We start from the raw sequence: 12922 nt of genomic DNA on the forward strand, positions 1-12922 counted from the left end.
TAAACCTGCTGTTTAATTATTTCTCTTTGTGCTGTAATTATTCCATTAAACTGTATCATAAATATGCAGATAAATGTGCAAGGAATTACAGGGATTCAAGATTTTTGTTGAGGTTCTGCTCAATTTTATTAAGTTTACCTATATAGTAGTTCCACCCTGGATGGATAAATTTTGACATATAAATTATTAGCCTCGGTATTGGTAGCTAACTAAGTGAAACTAATAGGTATCTATGCATTTTTTTGAAAGGCGTCCAATTTAGGTACACAAAAACTTTTACCTAGCAGTTGCAAGCAAGAAATTTTGTTTGCATTTTCTATAGCTGCCAGATAAACTGTACATCATAAATAAGCCACTTTGTGTAATGACTAATTTATCATACAGATGGGTGAATGAAATTTGAATTTGACTAATAAATTTTAATAAATATCTCTTAAACACCAAATTTTATCTACTGCTTTATCTAGTGGTATATTATACACATTAAAATTAGCATCTGTTGCATCATATGAAGGGATGAAACAATGCTATAAAATATCATCATGGTTTTCAAGAATTTTGTTCTAGAGTGATGGCTTGTTCTGACCTTAGAAGTCATCATTAAATCTCTTTAGAAGATATCCTGGTTTTGTAAAAAAATAAAAAAATATAAACATAAATGGATGGAATACATTGAAAGAATGAAAACAGAAAGATTACCAAAACAAGTAGTAAACTACAAACTTAATACTTGTTTTGGTAATCTTTCTGTTTTCATTCTTTCAATGTATTCCATCCATTTATGTTTATATTTTTTTATTTTTTCCATGACTGATTCCTGGTTTAATTCTTTCATAATTTCTTTTGTGATCGAATAGTGTATGCTTAGTTTTTCTCATAAACTTAATTTCAGCTGTTATTAATCTTTGTTTGTCTTTTTGTTTTATTGTCCAGCTTTCACTTCAATACAATAAGTCTGGTAGAGCTAATGTATTGTATACTTTTAATCTAGTTTGTTTTTGAACTAGGTTAGGTTTAAATATAGAGTTGATTACATCTCTTATTTTTAAATATTTTGCAATTTTTGGTTTATATCTTTTTTCATTTTCATATGTAATCATACATCTTAGGTAGTTAAATGAATTCGCCTGTTCTAAAATCTTGTTATCTATTACTATTTGAGTTTTGATTGGATCATGTCCTTTAGAGGCCATCATTTTCGATTTTTTTGTTGATATTATCATTCCGTAATCTTTAATATGTAATATGTGTTTCTAGATTGTATTCTCTTCTTTTCTCTATTATTAATTTAAGGCAAAAGGCCCAGTCTATGCATGATCGTCCATTTCTAAATTTTGTACTTCTAAAATAAAGCCTTCAGAATATTTTATTAGTTTGTTATTTAAAATTCTGCTATATATTTTGTAACAGGAATTTAGTATACTTACACCTCTATAGTTTTTTAGGGTCATCTCTACTACCCTTTTTTAAAATTAGCAATCACTATTGCTCTTTTCCATTCTGTTGGTGGGTTATTTGTTGATTAGATTTTATTTAAAAATAATAAGAGTATTTCTTTAAACCTTATTCTGCATATTTATATAATTCTGAACCTAACTTCTCCAGGTGGTTTTCCATTTCTTGTTTCTTTGAGACTGATTTCTAATTCTTCTTTAGTTATTTTCTTTTCATTTTCATTAAATATTTGCCAAGTTATCCAAGTGTAAGCAAACAAAGTTTGCACCTGAAGCGTTCAGGACTGAGGCAACTCATGGTAAAGATAAAGGATTAAACAAAATTTATTATAGTCTAACCAAGTGGGAAAAAACTTTCAACATCTTTCTCTAAATCCAGAGTTATTTAATAATAAAGTGAGATACCTTTTGGCAACTTGTATAGGTAAATATGACTTCTCCATTGCTTCCACCTTAGTATCACCACCTCTGGGTCTGGCTCCCACTGACGAGACCTCAATGAAGGCCGAAACCGGTCTGGGTAGTGGCCCTTCCCTTAATGCATGGCATTATACATGTCCTCAAAGAGATATGCTTTGCATTATGGGAAATACTAAGACAAGGAGTGATGAGAGCTTGGTCCACCTTTACCATGAGTTGCCTCAGTCCTGAAGATACTTCAGGTGCAAACTTTGTCTGCTTACACTTGGATAAAGAATTAAACTAAAATTATTATATTCTAGTCAAGTGGAAAAAAAAATTTCAATATGTTTATGTATATCTTTATGTTTATGGAAAGAATTCATTATTTTAAGATAATTATTAACTACAAAGTCATTCAGTTTTTTACCATTCCTGTTTAGAGTATGTTCTCTAAGTATATTCCTATATTATGATTAATTTTTGTGTTTTCAGTTCTTGCATTTAAGTTTCCTGCTAATATTACATAATCATTTTTATTTATTTTATTATATATATTTTGTAATTGATTATAAAATTTAATATTATCATCTTCTCTTCCTTCTTCTGGGGCATATAAACCAATTATTGTTAAATAAACTGATCAATTTTTATTCTAGCTTTTATTATTCATTCATTCCATAATTTATAATATTTTAACTATTTTGAACGGGAATTATGAATCAAAATCATAACACCTGCTTGGTTAATTTTTTGTTTTGTTTTATTTTGTTTCAGTGATCACTACTATTTGAAAATTTCTTTCATTTAATATTTGATATAATTCTATTTCTTTAGATGCTATTCTTCTTACGTTCCAGTTTGCTATATGTATTATATTTTGTTGTTTCCATTCTTGTTTTACCTTTTCCTTTCCAGGGCCGTTTCCATAGATTCATTTCGAATACCTTTTTCTATTGACTTAGAAGTAAATTAGTGTTCTCCATGTCAGGTTACTAGCCTATTGATGGATAGTCCAGTGCTAGGGCTGCTATCTTAAGGCTTCTGAACTTGCCTTCTTCCAACTTTAAATCCAAAGGATGAATAGGGTATATTGAAGAGGAAAGCATAGATTTTAGAGGGATCATAAATATAGGCCGGAAATGAGAAAATCCTATAGTCTTCAAGTACTCTAATAGCATTAGGATCATAAAATAAAGAAGAATTGGCTGATAAGGCCTTATAGGAAAGATTAAAGTGAGTGGATCTTCCTCTCAAAGTAGAAGAAGAGGATAGATCCAGCTAAGGGACCATGGTAGTGCCACTTCCCTTACAATCAATATCTGGTGGGCTTCCCCTATCTGCCACCTAGGGGATGTGCTTTCCAGAGGTTACAGGGTCCCCTGAAAGGCTATAAAGTAGGTGCATTGTAAAATGCTATGCACCTAATAAGGGTATCTTAGAGTTAAAGTAGTAAGTAAATGCTGTAAATAAATTTGTAAATAATAATAGTCTTCCCTGTAGCAGCTGCACATGTAATATCCATTGGCTGGAAAGACCTCATTCATATCCCATCTAGGACATAAGGACAACATGCCAGCCTGGTTGGCTGAGTGGTTAGTGTATCTGCTCTCCAACCAACAGGCTACAGGTTTGAATCCCGCTCTGGGCATGTATGTTTGTGATTGTATTCTAGGTAGGAGATGAATATCATCATCCCATCTGAGACCACCACCCCACTTATTGGAGGCCTGAAGTGGCTTGAAAAAGTTCCATGTTTGGTCTCTAGAGCAGGGTTTTTCTGGACTGTATAAAAAATAAATGAAAAAAAATATATACACACACACACACACACACACACACATATATATATATATATATATATTTAATATTATTTTTGTATTTTTAGCTGACAGGTATGATGATAAACTACAGTGGAATGCACCGTAGTTTACAAGCAGTAATAATAAATCATAACAAGAAGGCAGTAATAATAGATCATATAAAAGAATATTATCATTATTTTGCTCATTTTCAGTCAGAGAATTTTAAAATACTTTCTCCTGATTAAACAATACTCCTTCAAATATTACAGGTCCTTTTAGTAAAAATATACATCTGTCGTATAGAAGACTTCAGTCTAGTTTCTTCACCAAAGATATCTACATCTGTCACTACAGGTGGAGTTGTAAGTATATTTAAATAATCTGTGTATTCTTGTATCATAACACCAATATAAATTTTATTGTATTTGGATGCATAGAAAGTAGGAGAGAGAAAAAAAATACCATCTTGAAAAAAAAAAAAATAAATAAATAAAATAATAAGAAGAAGTTATGAACCTACAAAAGTGAGTAGTAGAAGTAGCTCTCCATATGGAACTGCTTCCTCTAATGTGTATTATTTCTCAAATATGGTTTTAAATGGTATAGCCTGTGACCAAAGTGAAACTGATCAAACAAGATCTTAGTGAGTGAAAGATGAGATATTGTTTCATGAAATTTTCATATTTCAAGAAATTTGATGAAACTGTTAAACCATTTTTGGATAACTTATGCCTGAATATCTGAATTTGTATACATTTTGTTGAAAAATAGTTTAAAAGATAATGTCACTATTAATTTAAACAACAGGAAAATATAAGTACAACTGTTAGGAAAAGCTCATTTTCTAAATCTGGTGAGCAACCATTGATGTAAAATGCAAATTGAAGGAAAGAAATGTCTGTAAGTTCTGTGCAAAAACAAGTACCATTCGTTAATTGCTTAAGGTATCGCAGTGGTTGGTTACAGTAAGCAGTGTTGTTTATTTTTACTGCATCTATATTTATTAGCCATTCAGTGCAGTCAATGAAATGGTTGTATTAATTGAGTTTATTCACCCAAAAATTATGGGAATAAATGAGACATGGTTGGATAAGGATGACATCCTGACAGGAATAGGAATGAAAGGGTATGATGTTTCTCATGAAGATAGAAAGGGTAAAAAGGGAGGTGGGATACTATTGATGATAGAAAAAGTTATGTCCATACAAGATAGAGATCAAGGGGGGGGGTGGTAGCGGCAGTGGTTTTAAGGGGCACTATGGTGTGAGATAGAGGTGAATAGAATGAAATATTTTGTTGGATGTTGCTGAAATAGGGTGGTCATTATGGGTGAATTTTAATTATAGCAATGTAGAGTGGGATGATGAGATAGCAACCAGAGGTAAAGAAAATGAATTTATTGAGTTTTTCAGGGATAACTGCCTGAGATGGTATGTAAAGAGAGCACACAAGGAGTGAGAGTCTTGGATTTTATCATCTCATCAGAGGATGTTATTATAAATAAGGTATCTGATCTCCTGCCCGTTGGTGAGAGTAACCATGAAGTCATTACCTGGGTGGTTGTCAGCCATGTGAGGAAAGGGTATATGTGGAACTAAAGACTAGTGATTATGTAAAGCTCAGGAGACAGCTTGCAACTGTAGAAAGGAATGATTAGTTGAGTTGAAAGAAGTTCAGTGCTATTTGATAACTATCTAGTAGAAGCAAAGTCTAAATGTGTTCCAAAGGTCAGAAGGTCAAATAAAGTCGCTGTGAGATGGATGAATGAATCAGTGAAATATGTAGAAAGTTTATTTTTCACTTGGTTAGACTATAATAAATTTAATTTAATCCTTACTTAAATATAAAGAGCTAATTAGCTTCATTTCGGCGATATAAACATTATTTAAATTAAGGGGATATTAAATCCCACATTGTTTTAAAACCGAATAAGAAATTCAAAGATTGGGATCAGAGAGTTTCATGCCGAATATAGTAAACTATAAAGTATCAGCGACCACTAGCATGAGCTAATGCAAGTGACCCTAGTACGTGGTACAATACCGGAGAACTTGCAGCAAAGTCAGTAAAGTTCTGATCGCTATTCTTAGGTATTTTCCATAATGTAAAAACACATTTCCTAGGAAATGTATGCTGTTATTACATTATGGAGGGAGGTCACTACCCAGACCGGTTTCAGATTTTTTTGAGGCTTCATCAGTGAGTAGCTAGACCAAATTAATACCAAAGTGTATAGCGAAAAGAACTTATACTCTGTTATACGAGTTTCCAAACAGGTGCAACCATTAAGTTATTTAAATATAAATAGCTAATAAGCTTCATTTCAGCGATATAAACATTATTTTAATTAAGGGGATATTAAATCCCACATTGTTTTAAAACTGAATAAGAAACTCAAAGATTGGGATCAGAGAGTTTCACGATGAATATAGTAAACTATAAAGTATCGGCGACAACTAGCGTGAGCTAATGCAAGTGACCCCTAGTACGTGGTACAATACCGGAGAACTCGCAGTAAAGTCGGTAAAGTTCTGATCGCTATTCTTAGGTTGCTGCGAGTTCTCCGGTATTGTACCACGTACTAGGGTCACTTGCATTAGCTCACGCTAGTGGTCGCCGATACTTTATAGTTTACTATATTCGGCATGAAACTCTCTGATTCCAATCTTTGAGTTTCTTATTCGGTTTTAAAACAATGTGGGATTTAATATCCCTTTAATTTAAATAAATTAATTAATTTAATCCTTTATCCATCCAAGTGTGAACAAATAAAGTTTGTGCCTGAAAGTATCTTCAGGACTGGGGTAAGGTAGTACAACACTGGGCAACTCGTTGCAAAGGTGGAGCAAGCTAACATCACTCCTATCTCAGTATCTCTCATAATGCAAAACACATCTCCTTGCGGATATGTATAATGTTATGCATTAAGGGAAGGGCCACTACCCAGACTAGTTTCGACCTTTATTGAGGTCTCTTCATTGGGAGCTAGGCCCAAGTGGAAATACCAGGCAGAAGCATTAGCAAGGTCATCTCTACCTATAGGAATTGCCAAATGGTATGCCACCTTTTTATTAAATTACTCTAGATTTAGAGAAAGATGTTAAAAGTTTATTTTTCACTTTGGTTAGACTATAATAAATTTAGTTTAATCCTTTATCCAAGTGTGAGCAAACAAAGTTTGTGCCTGAAGGAGTGATGTTAGCTTGCTCCACCTTTGCTACGAGTTGCTCGGTGTTGTACTACCTTACCCCAGTCCTGAAGATACTTTCAGGCACAAACTTTGTTTGCTCACACTTGGATAAAGGATTAAACTAAATTTATTCTAGTGATGCATGTAATTTGGAAGAATAAACCATTATGGAGGCAACATAAGATGAGTGGTAATAATCAATTTCATGAGAAATATTAGAACAGGCAAGGAGGGGGACTTAATTGATAAGGGTAGCAAAAGTGCAGTATAAACAGCAGTTAGCTAATGATGCTAAAAAAAATAATAATAATAAAAGTTCTTTTGAAATGTAACCAGCAAAAAAAAAAATTATCATAGGATGATGGTGATTGGAGAATATGGAATAAGGAAAACTGCTGCAGGGGATATAGTTGAGATATTTAATGAGCAGTTCATAAATGTCTCATCCATGGAACATCATGAGAGTTTGAGAGCAGTGAGTGAAGAGGAGAGAATGACCGTGAGAGAGCAAGAGGCATATGGGGAATTGAGCAAACATAAGTTAATAAAGCTGTGGGACTTGATAATATAACACCGTGTATTTTGAAGGAATGTGCCAAGGAGTTGACATGCGCCTTAGCATATTTGCTTGATGTGAGCCTTACACTGAGTCAATTCCTAATGAGTGGAATGAAGGCAAGATTGTACTACTTCATAAAGGAAGTGACAGAACTCAGGCATCAAATTATAGACCAGACTGTGTGTGTGTGTGTTTAAAATGTTGGAGAAGCTAGTGAGAATCAGGATTCAGAATTGGGTTGACAACAGTCGTATTATTTTTTATGGACAGCACGGATTTTCTAAAGGGAGGTTAAACAGGAACTGCATGTGAAAAAGAGGCTATGGAAGAGATATAAGGAGACAGGTAAAGAGCAGATGCATGAAGAATATAAGACACAGGCCAGGAGAGTGACTAGTATCGTAAGGAAGACGAAACTGGAATATGAGAAGAGATTGGCCCTAAGATCCAAAGAAAATCCTAGGGAATTTTTTAGCTATGTGGCCAGTAGGAGGAGAAATGATTGTGGAAGAATGACATTGTGGGATAAAAATGGCAATAGAGTGACTGAAGCAGAGGACATGATGGAATTGTTCAATGAACACTTTATTAGAGTATTTCATCCTAAAGGAGTAAATTTTAATACTAGAGGGATAGGGCAGGTCGAGGTTCCAAATACTGAGTACTCTGGATGTCAGTAAAGCTGTGGAACTGGATGGTATTTCACCACGTGTTTTGAGAGAATGTGCTAAAGAACTGACAGCTCCTTTGACCTGGCTTTTTCAATGAAAGTCTGGCTACGGGAAAGTTGCCCAGGGAATGGAAGGAAGGTAAGATAGTGCCATTGCATAAGGATGGTAGCAGACTGGAAGTGTCTAAATTATAGGCCAGTTTGTGTGTCATCAGTAGTTGTTAATATCTTGGAGAAATTAGTTAATGACCATATACAGCATTGGGCAGATGAGGGTAATGTTATCTGTGAGAGTCAACATGGATTTGTGAAGTGGCGATCTTGTTTTAGTAATATGCTAGCCTTTTATAATAAAGTTACAAGAGCAGTAGATGAGGGAAAGGCATATACTGCCATTTTCTTGGATTTAGCAAAGGCATTTGACAGGGTGCCACATGATAAGCTGATATTTAAGTTGCAGCACATAGGTTTGGGTATCAGATTGGTCAACTGGATTCAGGATTGGCTGTCCAATAGGTATCAGTGATTTGTGTATGGTGGTGCAGTTTCAAGGAGGCAGAGGATTACAAGTGGCATTCCACATCCTCAGTACTGGGAGCTATATTGTTTAACTTTTATATCAATGCCAGTGGATTGCAGGGGGATATTCAGTTATTTACAGATGATGTGAAGCTGGGAAGGGTTATTAATAATAGTGCAAATGTGATAGCCCTGCAAGAGGATTTTGAATAAGCTAGACAGATTGGCAAATGAATGGGGGGGGGGGGGGTAATGCAGCAAAATGTAAGGTCTTGAAGTTTGGGAAACAATGGGACGCTGCATATTCTATTGGAGGAGCTGTACCGGAGGAAGTAGGGGAGACAAAAGATCTGCAGTTGATGATTGATAGAAACCTGAAATTCAGGGAACATATTGCAGAGGTGGTGAAGGTAACACAGAGAATTGCTGCAATAATGAGAAGGATGCTGACTTTCAGAGATAAAAGAGTTATCATTCCGTTGTATAAGACCCTGATCAGACCACACTTTGACTATTGTTCTCAGATTGGGTCCCCAGGATTTGAAGGGGATAAATTAGCTGTGGAAAGGGTACAAAGGCAGATAACCAAGATGGTTTCAGAACTGTACAATGTTAGTTATGAGGATCGGCTGAGGGAATGTGGACTGCAGAGTTTGGTGGATAAAAGATGGAGAGGTGATATGACTGAGACTTTTAAACTGTTGAGAGGTGGTTACAGGGTTGACACTGGGGAGTTCTTTTGCTTGAGTGGGAGTGATGTCAAGGGGCCATCCCTGGAAGTTACAAAAGGAAACTGTGAGCAAGAGGGTGAGGAGTAGTTTCTTGCATAGAGGGTGGTTGAACCGTGGAATGCATTGTCTGATTAGAGTGGTGAGAGTGAGAATGGTCAATGAGTTTAAAGAGTGGTGTGATAGACTTTGTGTTTTCTAGCCGGGACCTCGCACGATAAGTCTTGATAGACTTCGTGTTTCCTAGGAAGGACTTGCTGCGATGAGTCTTTTGACTCCATGGAGGCCTAAATAATAATAATAATAATAATAATTCCAGTTTGTGATTTTCATTATATGGTATTTCTTCCAATTTCGTTTACCTTTTTCTGAATCGTGGTTGTTTTCCTGATAGTTGTCTGGCTTTTCTCTGGCTGAGACTTGAAAGTATATCAAATTTTCCCAGGACAGTTTAGTAATCTTTTTGCTGGGTAAATATAGTGGTAGGGTCGCTGCTTAATCCCTCTGGAGAGGCAATTCTAACAGCATTTGCTTTCTTAGGGATATGCTGCCCATACCTGTTCAGCACTGCCTTGTTTGCAGTGCTGAACAGGTATGGGCAGATAATGGGGAGTGTCTGCCCATGACAGCTTCTCATGGTCCACTTGTAGAACATTGTGGACCATGAGAAGGTGAGGTCAACATTTGACTGGTAGAGGCTATATGCACTTTAGTGAAATGTTAAAACTATGAAAATAAACAGAATTGTGGAAAATGGCTATATTCTTAGTTGTGACCCTATAGAGAAAGTAAAATGCTTCAGGTATTAAGGTACAATTTTTAGTGAGATTAGCAAATTAAATACTGAAATGGATAATAGAATAAGCAAAGTCGGTATGACAGAGACTAACTGAGTATTATTGAATAAATGAGAAATTAGCTACACTAAATCAAATTGCATAAAAGTGTTCACTTTTAACTTATGAATGTAAAAAGTTGGGTTAAAAATAATATGACTGATTGAAGATTGGCGACCATGGTTACAAGGGAACTCAGGATAGTGAACATATGTGGTCAGTTTTGAAATCATATTTAAAAAATTAAGATGTCAGAAAGGAACTTGATATTATTAGCAATCAAGAGTGTGTGAGCAGAACTAATCTGACTTTAGCATGGCCACTTATACAGAATGGAAGAGGAAAGATTAGCAAAGTGTAGGTATCAGTGTATAGTTCACAAAGTTAAAAGTATCGTCTATGAGATACTTTCCCCTAAGCAGTATTTTTAAATTAAGATGCGAACTGATACATTAGGTTCATATTTATATCTTAAAAATAATTGGAATTATTATTATTATTAGTTAACAAATAGGACCTATTGACTCTGCAATAGGTCCTATTAGTGAATAATAAAAAATGCTACTCGTGGGCAGTAGACCGCGTCTACTGACTACTTAACAGTATTTTTATCTGTTATTTATTATTATTATTACTTGACACTTCCAAGGAGTCTATGAACTCATTGTGGGAGGACACATCACTGTAGAGTCTTCACTACTTAATTCTCCATCTATTATCAGTTATAAGAGATATATAAGTTATATACATATATACAGGGTGTCCCAAAATTCACGCAAGATTTAAATTTAGCGCTATTTGTGCGTTAAAGTGTTGCCAACGAGAAAAAAAAGACAGCGTGACAGCTGACAGTTCAGGGTTATTAAAAATGGAGCGCTACACGAAAGAACAACGCATTTTCATTGTTGAGCAATATTTTAAAAATAATGAAGGTTTGGCAGCTACAATTCGCAATTTTCATACAAAATATGGTCGGAATAGTGATTTAACTTCATCAACTGTGAAAAGATTAATTAAAAAATTCAAAAAAACTGGATCAATTAGTGATCTTATACACTCGGGCCGTCCTTCAACAAGTCGTTCAACAGAAAACATCGAAGCAGTTCGTGAGAGTGTTGCTGAGAGTCCAGGAACATCAATTCGGCACCGTGGTCTTGAATTGGGCATTTCGAGAAGCTCTCTACAGCGTATTCTCAAGAAAGATTTGCATCTTTATGCCTACAAAGTTCAATTGACTCAAAAACTGAAGCCTGCTGACCACACACAACGAAGAGAGTTCGTTGAATGGATTATGGAACAACAACAAGTGGATGCTTATTTTTCGAACAAAATCATCTTCAGCAATGAGGCTCATTTTCATCTTGATGGCTTCGTTAATCGACAAAATTGTAGCATTTGGGGTTCAGAAAATCCACGAGTGATTGTTGAGAAACAAATGCATCCACAACGTGTCACTGTTTGGTGCGGATTTTGGGCTGGAGGCATCATCGGTCCATTCTTCTTCGAAAATGTGGCTGTAAGGCAATAACAGTTAATGGTGCTCACTATCGCGACATGATAATCCAGTTTTTTGTGCCTAAATTGCAAGATATGGATGTGGACGACATGTGGTTTCAACAAGACGGTGCCACATGCCATACAGCCCGAGAAACAATTCAATTACTGCATGAGTCATTTCCTGGTTGTGTAATTTCCGTTTTGGTGATCAGAATTGGCCACCCAGATCATGTGACTTAATGCTGTTGGACTTTTTTCTTTGGGGTTTTTTGAAGTCTAAGGTTTATGCCAACAAGCCCACAACCACCCAAGCCTTGAAGGAGGAAATTGAGCGTTGTATCAATGAAATTCAGCCACATTTATGCAAAAACGGTCATGGAAAATTTTGACAAAAGAGTGTGTATGTGCCAGCAAAGCCGTGGAGGCCATTTACCCGATATGCTATTCCATGCATAACCCTATACTGTATACTTTATGAATCAATAAGAAATTACAATTTTTAATTAAAAACCTGTGTTTTCTATCAAAATTACTTCTTGCGTGAATTTTGGGACACCCTGTATATATCAGAGGTGGCCAAGACGTCGACCGCAGGGCACCTGAATGTAGCAAGTTAAACGAATAAATAGATTAAAATGAATAGATAAATGATAATCAAAATTATTAATTAATAAAAAATTGTCAAACTAATTTATTTCTAATGTGATGTAAAGTTTATAATTTAGCGGTTAACAATGAAGCCATCGCTTTACAGCAGTCATGTGATTCGCTTCGTCCAGAAACGTTCCCTTGAGGGTTCTGAACGTGCCCAATGGTAACACATTTGATGACGTGTACACTGGCAGTTGATAGTCCATCTGTGTATTGTTCTTGATCAAGACTCTTGCAGCCAAAGTGTCCCGATTATCCAGTATTTTAGTACCGAGTAATCCCATGAAATCGTTTTCTGTTTATCAATCTTTAGTGTGTATTATTTTAAATTAAGCAAGTGAATGCAATTAGTATTGTTAAAAAATAAAAAACAATTAAAGATAACAATGAGTGAGCCAAGAACAAGCATGAAAAAAATAAAAACTTATCACTATCATAAAGAATGGGAAGAAGATTTTTTCTTTATTATGATGAAAGACAAATGCGTATATATAATTTGCAACACGAATGTGGCTTTACCGAAAAAAGCAAACATTGAAAGACACTATCGAACTGTTCATATGAAGAAGATTATAATCTTCTTCATAGTTTTTATGAATAGTTCGATAGTGTGG

General features: G+C 35.0%; 1 protein-coding gene across 5 annotated transcripts in view; it reads left to right on the forward strand.

Moving 5' to 3' along the window:
• The window catches only part of LOC150109341 (BLOC-2 complex member HPS3), a 386547-nt gene that overhangs the window by 277381 nt on the left and 96244 nt on the right, over nt 1-12922 (forward strand). For 4 of the 5 annotated variants that reach the window (XM_090407481.1, XM_090407505.1, XM_090407489.1 and 1 more), the window contains exon 18: nt 3928-4020. The exons of the other annotated variant lie outside the window; for it this stretch is intronic. In XM_090407481.1, the coding sequence (XP_090263607.1) occupies nt 3928-4020 (93 nt within the window). The remainder of the gene's footprint in view (nt 1-3927; nt 4021-12922) is intronic. 5 annotated transcript variants of the gene reach the window in all.

Source organism: Typopeltis vanoorti, chromosome 2 (assembly GCF_054136105.1).
Source record: "Typopeltis vanoorti isolate ZY-2024b chromosome 2, IOZ_Tvanoo_1.0, whole genome shotgun sequence".
In the NCBI taxonomy this organism is placed as follows: Eukaryota; Metazoa; Arthropoda; class Arachnida; order Uropygi; family Thelyphonidae; genus Typopeltis; species Typopeltis vanoorti.